General features: G+C 40.4%; 1 protein-coding gene across 2 annotated transcripts in view; it reads left to right on the top strand.

Annotated features, from left to right (window-relative positions):
• The window catches only part of CCDC30 (coiled-coil domain containing 30), a 135,697-nt gene that overhangs the window by 77,332 nt on the left and 40,665 nt on the right, over positions 1 to 17,700 (top strand). For both annotated transcript variants that reach the window (XM_070786725.1, XM_019958273.2), the window contains exons 10-11: positions 9,424 to 9,667; positions 15,396 to 15,575. In XM_070786725.1, the coding sequence (XP_070642826.1) occupies positions 9,424 to 9,667; positions 15,396 to 15,575 (424 nt within the window). The remainder of the gene's footprint in view (positions 1 to 9,423; positions 9,668 to 15,395; positions 15,576 to 17,700) is intronic.

Genomic DNA, 17,700 nt, shown 5'->3' with positions numbered 1-17,700 from the left:
TGAGAGTGAGCACCCTTGTCTTGTTCCTGACTTTAGGGGAAATGCTTTCAATTTTTCACCATTGAGGATAATGTTTGCTGTGGGTTTGTCATATATAGCTTTTATTATGTTGAGGTATGTTCCTTCTATTCCTGCTTTCTGGAGAGTTTTTATCATAAATGGATGTTGAATTTTGTCAAAGGCTTTCTCTACATCTATTGAGATAATCATATGGCTTTTATTTTTCAATTTGTTAATGTGGTGTATTACATTGATTGATTTGCAGATATTGAAGAATCCTTGCATCCCTGGGATAAAGCCCACTTGGTCATGGTGTATGATCTTTGTAATGTGTTGTTGGATTCTGATTCCTAGAATTTTGTTAAGGATTTTTGCATCTATGTTCATCAGTGATATTGGCCTGTAATTTCCTTTTTTTGTGGCATCTTTGTCAGGTGTTGGTATTAGGGTGATGGTGGCCTCATAGAATGAGTTTGGAAGTTTACCTTCCTCTGCAATTTTCTGGAAGAGTTTGAGTAGGATAGGTGTTAGCTCTTCTCTAAATTTTTGGTAGAATTCAGCTGTGAAGCCATCTGGACCTGGGTTTTTGTTTGCTGGAAGATTTCTGATTACAGTTTCAATTTCCGTGCTTGTGATGGGTCTGTTAAGATTTTCTATTTCTTCCTGGTCCAGTTTTGGAAAGTTGTACTTTTCTAAGAATTTGTCCATTTCTTCCACGTTGTCCATTGTATTGGCATGTAATTGCTGATAGTAGTCTCTTATGATCCTTTGTATTTCTCTGTTGTCTGTTGTGATCTCTCCATTTTCATTTCTAATTTTATTGATTTGATTTTTCTCCCTTTGTTTCTTGATGAGTCTGGCTAATGGTTTGTCAATTTTATTTATCCTTTCAAAGAACCAGCTTTTGGCTTTGTTGATTTTTGCTATGGTCTCTTTTGTTTCTTTTGCATTTATTTCTGCCCTAATTTTTAAGATTTTTTTCCTTCTACTAACCCTGGGGTTCTTCATTTCTTCCTTTTCTAGTTGCTTTAGGTGTAGAGTTAGGTTATGTATTTGACTTTTTTCTTGTTTCTTGAGGTATGCCTGTATTGCTATGAACTTTCCCCTTAGCACTGCTTTTACAGTGTCCCACAGGTTTTGGGTTGTTGTGTTTTCATTTTCATTCGTTTCTATGCAAATTTTGATTTCTTTTTTGATTTCTTCTGTGATTTGTTGGTTATTCAGCAGCGTGTTGTTCATCCTCCATATGTGGGAATTTTTAATAGTTTTTCTCCTGTAATTGAGATCTAATCTAACTGCATTGTGGTCAGAAAAGATCTTTGGAATGATTTCTATTTTTTTGAATTTACCAAGGCTAGATTTATGGCCCAGGATGTGATCTATCCTGGAGAAGGTTCCATGTGCACTTGAGAAAAAGGTGAAATTCATTGTTTTGGGGTGAAATGTCCTGTAGATATCAATTAGGTCTAACTGGTCTATTGTATCATTTAAAGTTTGTGTTTCCTTGTTACTTTTCTGTTTAATTTATCTATCCATAGGTGTGAGTGGGTTATTAAAGTCTCCCACTATTATTGTGTTATTGTTAGTTTCCCCTTTCATACTTGTTAGCATTTGTCTTACATATTGCGGTGCTCCTATGTTGGGTGCATATATATTTATAATTGTTATATCTTCTTCTTGGATTGATCCTTTGATAATTATGTAGTGTCCTTCTTTGTCTCTTTTCACAGCCTTTGTTTTAAAGTCTATTTTATCTAATATGAGTATTGCTACTCCTCCTTTCTTTTGGTCTCTATTTGCATGGAATATCTTTTTCCAGACCTTCACTTTCAGTCTGTATGTGTCCCCTGTTTTGAGGTGGGTCTCTTGTAGACAACATATATAGGGGTCTTGTTTTTGTATCCATTCAGCTAGTCTTTGTCTTTTGGTTGGGGCATTCAACCCATTTACGTTTAAGGTGATTATTGATAAGTATGATCCCATTGCCATTTCCTTTATTGTTTTGGGTTCGAGTTTATACACCCTTTTTGTGTTTCCTGTCTAGAGAATATCATTTAGCATTTGTTGGAGAGCTGGTTTGGTGGTGCTTAATTCTCCCAGCTTTTGCTTCTCTGTAAAGCTTTTGATTTTTCCTTCATATTTGAATAAGATCCTTGCTGGGTACAGTAATCTGGGCTGTAGGTTATTTTCTTTCATCACTTTAAGTATGTCTTGCCATTCCCTCCTGGCCTGAAGAGTTTCTATTGAAAGGTCAGCTGTTATCCTTATGGGAATCTCCTTGTGTGTTATTTGTTGTTTTTCCCTTGCTGCTTTTAATATTTGTTCTTTGTGTTTGATCTTTGTTAATTTGATTACTATGTGTCTTGGGGTGTTTCGCCTTGGGTTTATCCTGTTTGGGAGTCTCTGGGTTTCTTGGACTTGGCTGATTATTTCCTTCCCCATTTTAGGGAAGTTTTCAACTATTATCTCCTCAAGTATTTTCTCATGGTCTTTCTTTTTGTCTTCTTCTTCTGGGACTCCTATGATTCGAATGTTGGGGCATTTAATATTGTCCTGGAGATCTCTAAGATTGTCCTCATTTCTCTTAATTCGTTTTTCTCTTTTCCTCTCTGATTCATTTATTTCTACCATTCTATCTTCTAGTTCACTAATCCTATCTTCTGCCTCCATTATTCTACTATTTGTTGCTTCCAGAGTGTTTTTGATCTCATTTATTGCATTATTCGTTATATATTGACTCTTTTTTATTTCTTCTAGGTCCTTGTTAAACCTTTCTTGCATCTTCTCAATCCTTGTCTCCAGGCTATTTATCTGTGATTCCATTTTGATTTCAAGATTTAGGATCATTTTCACTATCATTATTCGGAATTCTTTATCAGGTAGATTCCCTATCTCTTCCTCTTTGGTTTGGTTTGGTGGGCATTTATCCTGTTCCTTTACCTGCTGGGTATTCCTCTGTCTCTTCATCTTGTTTATATTGCTGAGTTTGGGGTGTCCTTTCTGTATTCTGGCAGTTTGTGGAGTTCTCTTTATTGTGGAGTTTCCTCACTGTGGGTGGGGTTGTACGGGTGGCTTGTCAAGGTTTCTTGGTTAGGAAATTTGTGTCAGTGTTCTGGTGGGTGGAGCTGGATTTCTTCTCTCTGGAGTGCAATGAAATGTCCAGTAATGAGTTATGAGATGTCAGTGGGTTTGGAGTAACTTTGGGCAGCCTGTACATTGAAGCTCAGGGCTGTGTTCCTGTGTTGCTGAAGAATTTGCGTGGTATGTCTTGCTCTGGAACTTGTTGGCCCTTGAGTGATACTTGGTTTCAGTGTAGGTATGGAGGAGTTTGATGAGCTCCTGTTGATTAATGTTCCCTGGAGTCAGGAGTTCTCTGGTGTTCTCAGGATTTGGACTTAAGCCTCCTGCTTCTGGTTTTCAGTCTTATTTTTACGGTAGTCTCAAGACGTCTCCTTCTATACAGCATCATTGATAAAACATCTAGGTTAAGGATGAAAAGTTTCTCTACAGTGAGAGACACCCAGAGAGGTTCACAGAGTTACATGGAGAAGAGAAGAGGGAGGAGGGAGTTAGAGGTGACCCAAATGAGATGAGGTGGAATCAAAAGAGGAGAGAGCAAGCTAGCCACTAATCACTTCCTTATGTGCGCTCCACAGTCTGGACCGCTCAGAGATTTTCACAGAGTTATACAGAGAAGAGAAGAGGGAGGAAGGAGACAGAGGTGGCCAGGAGGATAAAAGGGGGGAATCAAAAGGAGAGAGACAGATGCAGCCAGTTCCCTAAGTGTTCTCCACTATCTGGAACACACAGAGATTTACAGAGTTGGGTAGAGAAGAGAAGGGGGAGGGAGGAGACAAAGGCAACCTGGTGGAGAAAAAGGAGAGTCCGAAGCGGGAGAGAGCAGCCAAGCCAGTAATCTCGCTCCCTAGTGAAAATGGGTACTGAAGATTGGATTCTTAAAGGTACAAAATTGATAACAAATACCAAAAAGCAAAGATTAAAAATCTAGAATAGAGGTTGGATTTTCAAAAATACAATATTAAAAGAAGAAAAAAAAACAAAGTCACAAAAATTATGTTAAAAAAATATGTATATATATATGAAGTTTGATTTAAAAAAATAGGGTCTTTTTTTGCAAAGTAATAGTAGGTTATAAAAATGAAAATTAAAGGAGTAATAGAAGACTTAAAAATTTTAAAAATTAAAATAAAGAATGATCATAAAAATAGTAAAAATATACCTAGGACTTTCTCTGGTGTTGTTGTGGGCAGTGTGGGGTCAGTTCATTTTCGGATAGTTCCTTGGTCCAGCTTATATTTCTCAAGGTCTATAGGCCCCTTCCTATGTAGTCGGTACTAACTACAGGGTTTTAACCTATTGCATCTGTCACTTCCAAGGCAGTTTCCTCTGTTTTAGCTTCTTCTGTTTGCTGGTCTCTTCAGTGTCTGCTTTCTGCCCTGACACAAGGGGGCGGTGGTGGACACTTTTTTTAGGCTCACTTGTTCAGTCGCGCTGTGGGGAGGGAGGGACGCCGCAAACAAATAACACTGGCATGTGCTCGCAGTGCCTCAGCCACACTGGGCCTGCCCCCGCTCACGGCACGTGTGCCCTCCCTGCCCACACTGCTCAGGCTCTAGGTTGCTCCACTGGGAACCGTCCGAGGCCGGCCCTGGGCTGCCTGCACCTCCCAGGTCTAAGCCGCTCAGGTTCGGGCACTCGGGTAGTCCTCAGAGGCGCAGACTCAGTCGGGCCTGCATTTTGTGCCCTTCCCAGGTCCTAGCAGCTGAGGTGATGAGGTGTTTGGCGAGCGCCGCTGGGACTTATCGCCTCCCCTGTCCCTGCCACTAGGTTTTCTGGGTGTACAACCGGCGCACCTTCGCAGGCGGATGTCCAGAACCCCAAGAAGTCTTAGTTAGCAAAGAAGCCTGCTTGCAGTTTGGTAGATAATGTCTTTCTGGGGCTGCGATTGCCCACTTCCGGCTCTGGCTGCCTGTCACCGGAGGGGGATGGTCTACAGCCGGCTATCTCTGTTCAGTACTTTGTTCTGTGCACAGGCCTGGCGGTGTCTTAGATTAGGGCTTCGTGAGTGGTAGCTATCCCACAGTCTGGTTTGCTAGCCCAAGTTAGTTCCCTCAGATTGCCCTCAGGGCATTCAGGCTCGGTCCTTACTCTAAGCAATGCAGCCTGTCCAGCCCCTGATTGCTAGTGGCGGGTACAGGTGTCTGCGCTGCTTCTCCGCTGGGGGAGTTACCGTTGGGCTTGTAATCTGTGGCTTTTGATTATTTATTTTTCCTCCCTGTTATGTTGCTCTCTGTGCTTCCAAGGCTTGCCACAGACTCGGCAGTGAGAGAGAGTGTTTCCTGGTTTGGAAACTTCTCTCTTTTTTAAGACTCCCTTCCCGGGATGGAGCTCCATCCCTTCCTCTTTTTGTCTCTTTTTTTGTCTTTTATATTTTTTTCCTACCCCCTTTCGAAGACAATGGGCTGCCTTTCTGGGTGCCTGATGTCCTCTGCCGGCATTCAGAAGTTGTTTTGTGGAATTTACTCAGCGTTTAAATGTTCTTTTGTTGAATTTGTGGGGGAGAAAGTGGTCTCCCCTTCCTATTCCTCTGCCATCTTAGGACCGCCCCCTATATCTTCTATTTCTTTACTGAGACTTTCTAGTTCTTTTCAGACTTTCTACCTTTTCATTTGTTTCAAATTTTCATAATTGCTCTTTGAATTACTTTATGAGGTCTGATTTAAAATATTTTTAAATAATCCTGACATCTTGGTTTGTCATCTATTGTTGCCTTTTCTCATTCAAGTTGAGATTTCTGGTTCTTGCTATGATGAATAATTTTAGAATGCAATCTGAATATTTTGGGTATTATGTTATAAAACTCTACACCTTGTTTTATTTAACCTTCTGTTTAGCTGGCTTCTTATGATGCCACTCTGGGGCAGGTGACATAGAGGAGTATATTGTCTCATTACTACCCCAGGTTACAGTAGAAGTCTTGGTTCCCCCCTCAGCCTCTGTGAACACCCAAAGAAAGAAGGACTCCTCATTACTGCTGGTAATGATAGGAGTTACTACTCCTCACTAGGCCTCTACTTGTACTGCACTGACTGTGACGGAAGGGATGTCTTATTAATGCTCTCTACTTGGCCCCCATGATATCATGAGCAGGGCAGTGGTGAAAGTCCTGACCCTCTACTAGGCCTCCTCTGAAACTACCCCAATAGAGAGAAAGGTACCTCCTTACTTCCAGGTAGGGGTGGAAGTCCATATTCCCCTGTCTAGTACTACCTGGAAGGGATGAAAACCCCTGCTTCCCACTGGCCTCTGACACTATCCCCAGCAGAGGAGTTGAGGTACCTTCTTATATCTGGTGAAGGTGGAAATTTGGTCTCCCATCTTGACCTTTGCTGACATGAGTGAGGTAGAACCAGAGTTTTTTTCTATGACATTTGGCTGGGGAAAAGTGGATAATGTCCAAAAGTTTTCTTTCTTGCTTGGTTGTCCATTTCCTGGTCCTCTGTACAGAGTAAAAACCCTTCCATCTACACTTCTTGGTGTTGTCTGGGTTGCCAGCTTCTTCAGCACTAAGTCGTGAATATACACGGCTACAATATACAATACCCAGGAAACTCATAGACGTGTCATTCTTCAAGTCCTGAGTTCCCTAGCTGATTTCACTTCTTCCTACTTTTCAGAGTCTTCTTATATTTGTTTTATATATAATGTCCAGAGTTTTTAGTTGTACTTGTTGGGAAAAATAGGGAAAAGTATGTCCTCTTTATCTTCCTGAATGCAGAAGTCAGTTTTTCCATTTTTTAAAAATATTAGGTATATGTTTGCATTTTCCCAGTCTGAAGACTTCCTTTGAGAGTAGGAAAAGTTAAAGAGTTTATGGAGGATGGAAGGAATCATTATTTTATCAGAAATTTATTTTTAAAACATTCTACTCTTTATCTCATGTTTTTTATCATTTGAATATATTCAGTTCAGTTCAGTCACTCAGTCATGTCCAACTCTTCGTGACCCCATGAATTGCAGCACACCAGGCCTCCCTGTCCATCACCAACTCCCGGAGTTTACTCAAACTCATGTCCATTGAGTTGGTGATGCCATACAGCCATCTCATCCTCTGTCGTCCCCTTCTCCTCCTGCCCCCAATCCCTCCCAGCATCACGGTCTTTTCCAATGAGTCAACTCTTCGCATGAGGTGGCCAAAGTACTGGAGTTTCAGTTTTAGCATCATTCTTTCCAAAGAATACCCAGGACTGATCTCCTTTAGAATGGACTGGTTGGATCTCCTTGCAGTCCAAGGGACTCTCAAGAGTCTTCTCCAACACCACAGTTCAAAAGCATCAATTCTTCGGCTCTCAGCTTTCTTCACAGTCCAACTCTCACATCCATACATGACCATTGGAAAAACCATAGCCTTGACTAGACGGGCCTTTGTTGGCAAAGTAACGTCTCTGCTTTTTAAAGGAATTTTAAAAGGAAAAAAAACTCAATAGATAAAATTTTTCCTGTGTTCTTTTCCAGTTTTTTTCTGTATATACCTTTCCCATATGTATGATGTTTACACACAATATATATATATTATTCATTGTTCCACAACTTTATTAAGTATTTAATGTTGATGAATAGTCTGCATACCACTTTCAAGTTGGTTTATCTTTAATCATCTTAGCCATCTCTGTGTCTCCACTTAATCACTGTTTTAAATACTGTGGTTATGAGCATTATTATATATTCAGCTTTTTTCTTCTTGCCAACTATTTTATACCAGTAAATTCACTGGTATGCTATTATTCAGTCAAAAGATCTGAACATTTTTATGGTTCTTGATGTACTGCCAAATTGCCTTCTTAGAGAATTTGAGCACCAGCTATAACTTGTGAAGCATCTTGTGCTAGACCCCAAGGTACCGGAAACAAATTTAAGGTTAATGGAATAAAAACAAAATGGACTTGTTTGTGTTCACTTTTCATTCACGCTGTCTAACCATGGAAGGTATGTTCCCTCCCTTGGCTTCAGTGGCTCACAGCCTTTTGGTTTTCCTCCGCCTACTCTGGCTTCTGAGCTTGCTCTTCAGGCCCCTTTCCTCTGCTTGTTCCTCACAAGGCTTTAGGCTTCTGACTAGATTGATCCTCTTCCTCTTACTTTCCCCCTTCTTCCTGGCTCATTAATCCCAAGGTTTCTGCTCACGTTCCTCTGTATCTGTATCTTCACCCCAGGCATCTCTCCAGTGTATACCTACATTCTGTCTTCTTGGGCTACCATCCACTTGCTCATTTGTTCCCGTCAGAAATCCAGGTGTCACTCATTGCTCCCTTTTCTCCCTCACCTGCCACACCCAATAAATGACTGATTTTATCAATACTGTCTTCTGAGTATCTCTCTAGGATCCATTTTGCCTTTTCATGCCCACCATCCTATTCTAGTCACTGTTGGTTAGTAGGCAGATCATAACAATCTCTCAACTGACTTTTCTGACACACAGATTCCAAATAATCTTCCTAAGGCACACTCTCTCTTTTGCCTCTGGGCTTTTACCTATCTTATTTATGAAGTCTTCCAACATCCCCCATCTTCAACATATACACACACAGGCAAGTATGCACACACCCCTACCTTTACATCTGCCTAGCTTGTGCCAACTCATCCATCAGGCCTCCAATTACTTATTACTAGCTTAATATAATCACTTGTTAACTTATCCTTATTTCTCACTAAATTGTAAGCTCCTTAAGGACAGGATTTTGTCCTGTTGTAACCCTAATGCCTGCCAAAGTGTCTGGTGCTTATTGAGTGATTAAAAAAAAAAAACTTTATAAGCTATATCTGCCCAATGCCATACTAAAAGTTGAAAAAGTGAAAAATTCAGTAAACTGCTTATTTGTCTACACCTGTAGACAAAAACCTGGAGAAGGCAATGGCACCCCACTCCAGTACTCTTGCCTGGAAAATCCCATGGACAGAGGAGCCTGGTAGGCTGCAGTCCATGGGGTCGCTAAGAGTCAGACACGACTGAGCGACTTCACTTTCACTTTTCACTTTCATGCATTGGAGAAGGAAATGGCAACCCACTCCAGTGTTCTTGCTTGGAGAATCCCAGGGACGGGGGAGCCTGGTGGGCTGCCGTCTATGGGGTCGCACAGAGTCGGACACGACTGAAGCGACTTAGCAGCAGCAGCAGCAGTAAACAAAAACCTATGATGGGTCATTTCCCTGCATATGAGTAAAAAAACATATGACTGATTTGTTTTTAAAGTTTATTTCCAAGCATAAGACAACTGCTCCGCTGTAGAATTCTGGTAAAAAAATCTTGCCTGCAGCACTTTCTTCACTGGTACATATTTTTCCTCCATATTCTGCTACTATAAGGAGCATTTTGATAGTTTTTCTTATTATTATATTTATGCTAAGTCCCGAACTAGGAGAAAATAAGCAGAAGGAAATTCCAGAGAAGGCAGTAAAGGAGGGCACTTTTCCAAGAGAGGGACGGAAGGAGGAAGACTCACAGCAGAACCAAGAAATGAGAGGTGAAGAACAGCAGTTGACCTTGCAGCCTGAGGAAGTTATGAGGCTCAGAGAAGAGCTGAGCCTTATGAATCAGAGCCTCCTTCAGTCTCAGAGCTCTGGGGATACCACAAAAGACAGTAGTTTCCAGGTAGGTATGATAAACATGAGGCCTGACTGGCTCCATTTCCTCTGATCAGCTGTGGATAGAGGTTTAATTTTTAATATCACTGTTAGCATATATCTGTTGAGCAATATCATAACCATGCCCTGAATGTTAATAAATAGCAATCAAAATCTCAGCTGAGCCCATTCGTTGATGCATTTTATTATAAAGGGTTCTTAGGCTCAGGAATTCTCGGTAGGAAAGAATGCTGATTGATTGTCATTGTCGGCACTGGGCGGGTGGAATAGGGGACAGCAGGATTTCTGCCACATTTTGTGTTCCTGGTACGTAGCTTGATATACAAAATACATTGTTTTGGTGGGGAAAAGGCCACAGACTTGGAATTCTTTAAAATATGGCTATAGCTGTTTAAAGGGGAGAATGAAAAAGCTGGCTTAAAACTCAGCGTTCAGAAAACTAAGATCATGGCATCTGGTCCCATTACTTCATGGCAAATAGATGGGGAAACAATGATAACAGTTACAGACTATTTCTCAGGCTCCAAATTCACTGTGGACGATGACTGCAGCCCTGAAATCAGATGCTTGCTCCTTGGAAGAAAAGCTATGACAAACCTAGACAGTGTATTAAAAAAGCAGAGACATCACTTTGCCAACAAAGGTCCATATAGTCAAAGCTTTGGTTTTTCCAGTAGTCATACACAGATGTGAGAGTTGGACCATAAAGAAGGCTGAGTGCCAAAGAATTGATGCTTTCGAACTGTGGTGCTAGAGAAGACTCTCGAAAGTCCCTTGAACAGCAAGGAGACAAAACCAGTCAATCCTAAAGGAAACCAACCCTGAATATTCATTGGAAAGACTGATGCTGAAGCTGAAGTTCCAATAATTGGCTGCCTGATATGAAGAGCCAACTCATTGGAAAAGACCTTATGCTGGAAAAGATTGAGAGCAGGAGGAGAAGAGGGTGACAGAGGATGAGATGGTTGGATGGCATCACTGACTCCATGGACATGAATTTGAGCAGACTCTGGGAGATAGTGAAGGACAGGGAAGCCTGGCATGCTGCAGTCCATGGGGTTGCAAAGAGTCGGACATGACTGAGCAGCTGAACAATAAACAATTGCTATTTATTAGCAATCAGCTTGCAGGAGAAATAAACGGAGTAACTATATCTCAATTCTTTTACCTCAGTTCTACTGATTCCCTCTTGTACAAATTAAGATTTCCCTACACACACCTTTGTAGGAATTCTTTTGAGATCCACAGAGGGAGAATCTCAAAAGTAAACCAACTCATAAGTAAAGCAACTTCAAAAAAACTGATAATATACATTTGAGGAGTGATTCAATATACATTTAGAAAACAAGAAAGAAAGAAAGTGAAAGTAGGAAAGTGAAGTCGCTCAGTCATGTCCGATTCTTTGCGACTGCATGGACTGTAGCCTGCCAGGCTTCTCCATCCATGGGATTTCCCAGGCAAGAATACTGGAGTGGGTTGCCATTTCCTTTTCCAGGAGATCTTCCTACCCCAGGGTTGAACCCGGGTCTCCCGCATTGTAGGCAGACACTTTACTGTCTGAGCCACCAGGGAAGTCCAAGAAAACAAGGAAGAGTATTAATAAAAGAAGTCAAAAATATACTTGAAAAGAGCTTTGGCTATAGAGTGAAAAATAGTCAAGTCATAGTAAACAAGGAAAATGTGTACCTGAAAAGGAGATTCAGATGCATTTGAATGAGAAGGAAGTTGCTGGATTTGTTCAGAAGACCAAAAGGAAGTATGACATCACATAGTCAAAAAGAGGTTGAATTTTCATACTCAGACAATCCTTTTATGGGGCAGTGGGCCAGTGTAGGAGGCTTGAGCGGAGGCTGAACACTGTAGTCATAAAGATGATTAAAGTTTACTTATGAGCTTAAAATGATCAGTGAACTTTTAGAATAATAAAATCTAGAGTATGAGAACTAACACCTTGGTTAATTCATTCAGTTCAGTTCAGTTGTGTCTGACTCTTTGCGACCCATGGACTGCAGCACATCAGGCTTCCCTGTCCATCACCAACTCCCAGAGCTTGCTCAAACTCATGTCCATTGAGTAGGTGAGGCCATCCAACCATCTAATCCTCTGTCACCCCCTTCTCCTCCCACCTTCAGTCTTTCCCAGCATCAGGGTCTTTTCCAAGGAGTCAGTTTTTCGCATCAAGTGACCAAAAAGAATTGGAGTTTCAGCTTCAGCATCAGTCCTTCCAATGAATATTCAGGACTGATTTTCTTTAGGATTGACTGCTTGGATCTCCTTGCAGTCCAAAGGACTCTCAAGAGTTCTCCAACACCACAGCTCAAAAGCATCAATCCTTCAGCACTCAGCCTTCTTTATGGTCCAACTCTCACATCCATACATGACTACTGGAAAAGCCATAGCTTTAACTAGACGCGCCTTTGTTGGTAAAGTAATGTCTCTGCTTTTTAATATGCTGAATATGTTTGTCATAGCTTTTCTTCCAAGGAGCAAGTGTCTTTTAATTTCATGGCTGCAGTCACCATCTGCAGTGATTTTGTGGTCCCCTCAAAATAAAGTCTGTCACTGTTTCCATTGTTTCCCCATCTATTTGCCATAAAGCTTAATTTATTAATTTGCTCTAATTTACCCTTTCCCATTACTTGAAGAATCTTTTCTCAATACTTGGTGGGTGTGTGTGTGGAAAAAAACTATTAAATATATAAAAATTCTATGAGAAATCTGGGAAAATAGCCTTTTTGTGAATGAACAAATCTATATACCGTATAGCCACAGAAACAGTAATTTTCTTTCATAACAGTGAATCTGGATTATTAAAAGAAATGTAAGTTATTCTTATTCATTTATTCAACCAGTATTAACTGAGTATCTGTGATGTGCCAGGCCCCGTGTTAAGGTACACACAACAGTAAACGAGGTAGATATGGGCCTCATGGGGAAAAAAAATAACATATTTGTGTTTTAAAATTCACATTTCCCAAAACATTCACACACATAATATTTTATTTACTTCTTTAAGCAAGCAAGGAAGAAAACACATTTTTAAAAATGTATTTATTTTTTATTATTTTTGTTTGTTTGCCTGCACTGATCTTCATTGCAGCATGCAGCCTCTCTAGTTGCAATATGTGGAATCTTAGTTCCCTAACCAGGGATCGAACCCGGGCCCCCTGTATTGGGAGCCTGGAGTCTTATCCACTGATACTGGTAAAGTCCCAGAAAATACATTTTAGTTGGATTTTTGTCTACAGTGCACTGTGCAGTGATAATTTCAGAACCTCTTTCTGTGTGTATAGCTCTCTGATGGTCTGATAGCTATAGATCATCCTGCTTTTCAGTCCTTGTGTGTGTCTGTGTGTGCATAGTTTTTAGATTTCACTGATGTTGCAAGATTATGGTGCTGGTACTTTGCTACTCTCCATGTGTGCTGCATCCTATTAATCTCATAATGTGCACATTTAGGTAGCTGTAAGCACCTAAACTTTAAAGAATGCTTATAAATGGCAAATGCATAGTAAAAAAAATTGTGAGAGTTTCTACTATGAGTAAGTATGTGAGCTACATTGCTCATGTCTTTTGTGACATCATTTGTGGCTGCTGATGACCTTTAGGGCTTAATTTCTGTTGTTCAACAGTATTCCAGGTGAGGTTGCAATAGCTGAGTTCTAGATATTACTTTCCCACTATTTTTGAAACACATTTGAACCACTGTTAACTGTCTTAATTTTGTAGATTTAATATGTAGTTTCGCATTTTTCACTATGCCCTAGGCACTGTACTTAATACCCTGTGTATATTAAGCAATACAGTGAGGCAGGATATTATTGTTGCCACTTTATAGATGAAGAAACTGAGGCTTTAGAGAGGTTAAATAATTGGCCTAGTATGACACTTTGTGGTGAAACTTGGGTCTGTCTCTGTTACAGCCTGGCCTTTTAACTATTTTGTCATCTGCTTCCTCTTGCTGACAGACTCATAGAAAGCACATAGTTCTCACGTCAAGCTAATTTTCTAAAGAAGGCTGGGAAGCTGGCTCCCAAAAGCCTTCCCAAGGTGTCTGTCTTAGATTGAAAATGAAAATGTTAGTCACTCAGTCATGTCTGACTCTTCGATCCCATGGACTGTAGCCTGTCAGGCTCCTCTGTCCATGGAATTTTTCAGGCAAGAATATTGGAGTGAAAAAAAAAAAAAAAGAATACTGGAGTGGTTAGCCATTCCCTTTTCGAGGGTATCTTCCTGAACCAAGGTTCAAACCCGGGTCTCCTGCATTGCAGGCCGATTCTTTACCATCTGAGCCATCAAGGAAACCCCTCTCTTAGATTATTGTGGTAAATTTATCTGGAATTGACCCTTAGGCTTGCCCTCTCCAAAACTTTAATGTAATAGCTCCCCTAGAATAGATCTGAGTCATGGGGATACATTTACATAAAACCAAATCTTCTAGACTACTGGATAAAATTAGAATGTCCATCAGTTATTCTTCTGTAACAATGAATAAATATCAGTTGAACATGTTTAGATAACAGTGCATTTATCCATAGAAAGCTAACTAGGATCTTAGACACTTGCAGCTCTAACACAAACAAGTTGGATCCAGATTGCCTTTTTGACTAACCCAAGACCGGAACTGAAAGGCTAACAGGACTTGGGGAATTCACTGCAGCAATTCTGTTATAGCAAGATAAACTAGAATAATGATGTGACATTTTCAGAAAGTCTTGAACAGGAAGCACACTGGACCAGGACTCAGGAAACAGATAGTATCTTATCTATTGAGCTGAATAAGGTTGAATTTTTTATCTACTCAGCACGCCTATATGTGCCTACCTTTTAGAAAATCTAAATAATTCCTCCTTTGGTCACGAGTTTTATTGTGCCAGAGAGGCCTGGCAGGAGAGTGTGTTGTTGAAAAGTAACTGAAGGAGAATCATGAAGTAAAAGGAAAGCGATGAGGAAGTCTAGGAATTTAGTATCTCTTGCTAAATGTCATCTTCTCCTTTACCAACAGACACTACACACACGCACACATGTGCACACACACACACAGCTTCCACACACACATTCACACTCCTTCATAAATTGATGGTTTGAACTCCCTGTATTTTTTTAATTTTTATTTATTTATTTATTTTTGACTGTGTTGGGTCTTCGTTGCTGTGAGGGCTTTTCTCTAGTTGTGGCAAGTAGGGGAATCACTCTAGTTGTGGTGTGTGGGTTGCTCATTGCATTGGCTTCTCTTGTTGAGGAACATGGGTTCTAGGGTGTGTGGGCTTCAGTAGGTGTGGCTCCTGGGCTCTAGAGCACAGGCTCGATAGCTGTGGTGCACAGGCTTAGTTGCTCCAGGCACGTGGGATCTTCTCAAATCAGAGGTCGAACCTGTGTCTCCTGCAGTGGCAGGCGGATTCTTTACTTCTGAGCCACCAGGGAAGCCCTGTACTCCCTGTTTAAAGCATGTTTTGCTCTAAAACTGTCCACACTTCTGTTCCCCTTCATTAATGTGAAAAATAATAAAGTTAATTTTCTATGCTTAATTGCTTTTGATCACATAACTTCTTCAATATTTTCACTCTAGTATAACTTGTACAACTGGCCATACATGTAAAAAGAGTAATTGGTTAGAGTGAAGCTAACTCCAAAAACATTTACGTGTGACTAATCACATTCTGACAGCTGGAACCCATGTTTTACCAATATTCTTTCAAATTGTCCATATTTCCCTGGTAAAACGTTTCTTTTAGTATCCATCATCTGGGGAAAGATGGAAATACTGGCAGCAGGAGGAGGTACAACAACTTCACCAGAATTTGCGCCGGCTCCAGACTCTATGCAGCTCCGCAGAAAAAGAGCTTCGATATGAGCGAGGAAAGAACTCGGACTTAAAGCAACATAATAGCTTACTTCAGGAAGAAAGCCTTAAGGTAATTCCAGTGGGGGTATCCTTCATTTAAGGGTCTCAACTGCTCACCTGACCCCAGGAATGAAGGAATCTAACTTCTGCAACTTGGTAATTCATGATTGAGTCCCCAGATGGGTAGACAGCATCAGCGATCTGGTAGCTGCATCCTTCAACTTCTCTTTACCAAGTAGGTGCACACTTCAGTTGTTTCTCTACTGCTAAAAGGTCGTATGTGCTGTAAATGTGAAAAACTTTGAAGTTTTTTGAAATCATTACCTAGGACATTTAGCACTTAATAATTTCGATGACCTGAACCAAATCTCTAGTAGTAATTCCCTGGTTCTCTCTCTGGACATATTTATTCCTAGTAGGTGCATTCATTTTTTAAAAGATTATTTTTGTATGGACCATTTAAAGTGTCTTTATTGAATTCGTTACGGTATTGTTTCTATTTTATGTTTTGGTTTTTTGACCCCAAGGCATGTAGGATCTTAGCTCCTCGACCAGAGATCGAACCTGTACTCCCCGAGTTGGAAGGCAAAGTCAACCACTGGACCTGCAGGGAAGTCCCTAGGTGCATTCATTATTACTGGTTGAATCAAAAATCAACTGCCCCAAGGTACAAACCATGAGAAAGCAAAATTGTTCTTCTTGACGTGAGTGTATCAAAAAGTTAGAGGAACATCCCCCAAACTCGCTTCTTTTACAATAATCTGTATAGAACTACCACCCACAGATTCATCTAAATGTTATGAACTACAAAATGTTCAGACTAAACCACCATGTAAAATGTCATTTTCTTTTAATTATGGTTCAATTCTGTAAACATATATTAGGGACCTAGTTTCTATAAAGCCCCTATTTAAGATTCTGGAGTTCAACATTCAACAAATATTTATTGAGCATCAGTCTTAACACAAGGCAGGCCATCTCGTCAATACTGAGGATTTAATGATAGGCAAAATGGACACAATTCTTATCCCCTGGTGCAGGGGTCAGCAAACTTTGGCCTATAGGTAAACTCCATAGGCAGGATTTGACTTGCCTTTATTTCTGTGAATAAAGTTTTATTGGCACACAGCCATATCTGTTCTTTCACATATTACTGATGGCTGCCTTTGCACTACAACAGCGGATATGAGTAGTTCTGACAAGAGACCATGTGGCCCACAGAGGCTAAAACATTTACTGTCTGGTCCTTTATATGAAAAGCTTGCCACCCTGGTATGGCAGGATCAATGACCTTATTTAAAAAGTGACATAAAAATGGATTAAGAAAGGTCCCTACTTTTTAGGAGCTCACAGTCTAGTAGGGGAGATATAGAGGAAAACAAATAGTCATTTATCTCAAACTTCTAGGAAAGCCCTTCTAGAGAAGTCCAGAATTCCAGGATTCTTTGGATACACTTCTTCCCTACCCTCTGCATTCACAGTTTTTTGAATATTAAATATCATATTCTCTCAAGCCTTTGTAGTTTTAAATTAAATTTCAAACCTTTCTCACATTTCAAGACACCTTTTACCTTTCCCTTCAAACACCTCTCTTAGATCATTTTAATTGTCCACTCTGACTACATCTTTGTCAAGGTACAATGACCAGAACAACAGATCATAACATTTTAAATATGGTTGGCACTCTATAAATATCAGTATTTGTTGCTTAATGAACAAGTCCTTCAAGGATGGGTAAATGATAACTTGATAAAAGCAGAAGGTATTTTTTGTTGTTTTGAATCTCGTTCATGGTAGGATAAAATTTTGGCCATTTCATTGATGAGACTTCGGTCTTTGGGCTGATGCCTTAGGTCAGGCACCTAAGCAGAGTTATATGCAATAGCCAGCTACCTTATAATGACCGCTTGTCCACTTTATCTATTATAAACCTCCCAGTCCTGAAGGGTCAGCATTTTATAGATGGGAAAATTGTTCAAGGTGACAAAGCTGACAAATTGCGGAGTCAGAATTTAGTACCAGGCCTATTTCTGTCTTTCCCTCTCTTCAATTTGGGGCACTTTGAAAACTCAGCTTTGCAAACTTAGAACTTTAAAAATCCACTGAGAGGTGTTTGAACTCTGGGCCTCTGGCTAATATTAGGCATACTTATAAGACTGGCTAAGGAACCAGAATGCAAATGTGTTGCTTTTAAA

The sequence above is a fragment of the Bos indicus genome, chromosome 3 (assembly GCF_029378745.1).
Source record: "Bos indicus isolate NIAB-ARS_2022 breed Sahiwal x Tharparkar chromosome 3, NIAB-ARS_B.indTharparkar_mat_pri_1.0, whole genome shotgun sequence".
In the NCBI taxonomy this organism is placed as follows: Eukaryota; Metazoa; Chordata; class Mammalia; order Artiodactyla; family Bovidae; genus Bos; species Bos indicus.
This window is presented reverse-complemented; position numbering and strand designations above follow the sequence as displayed.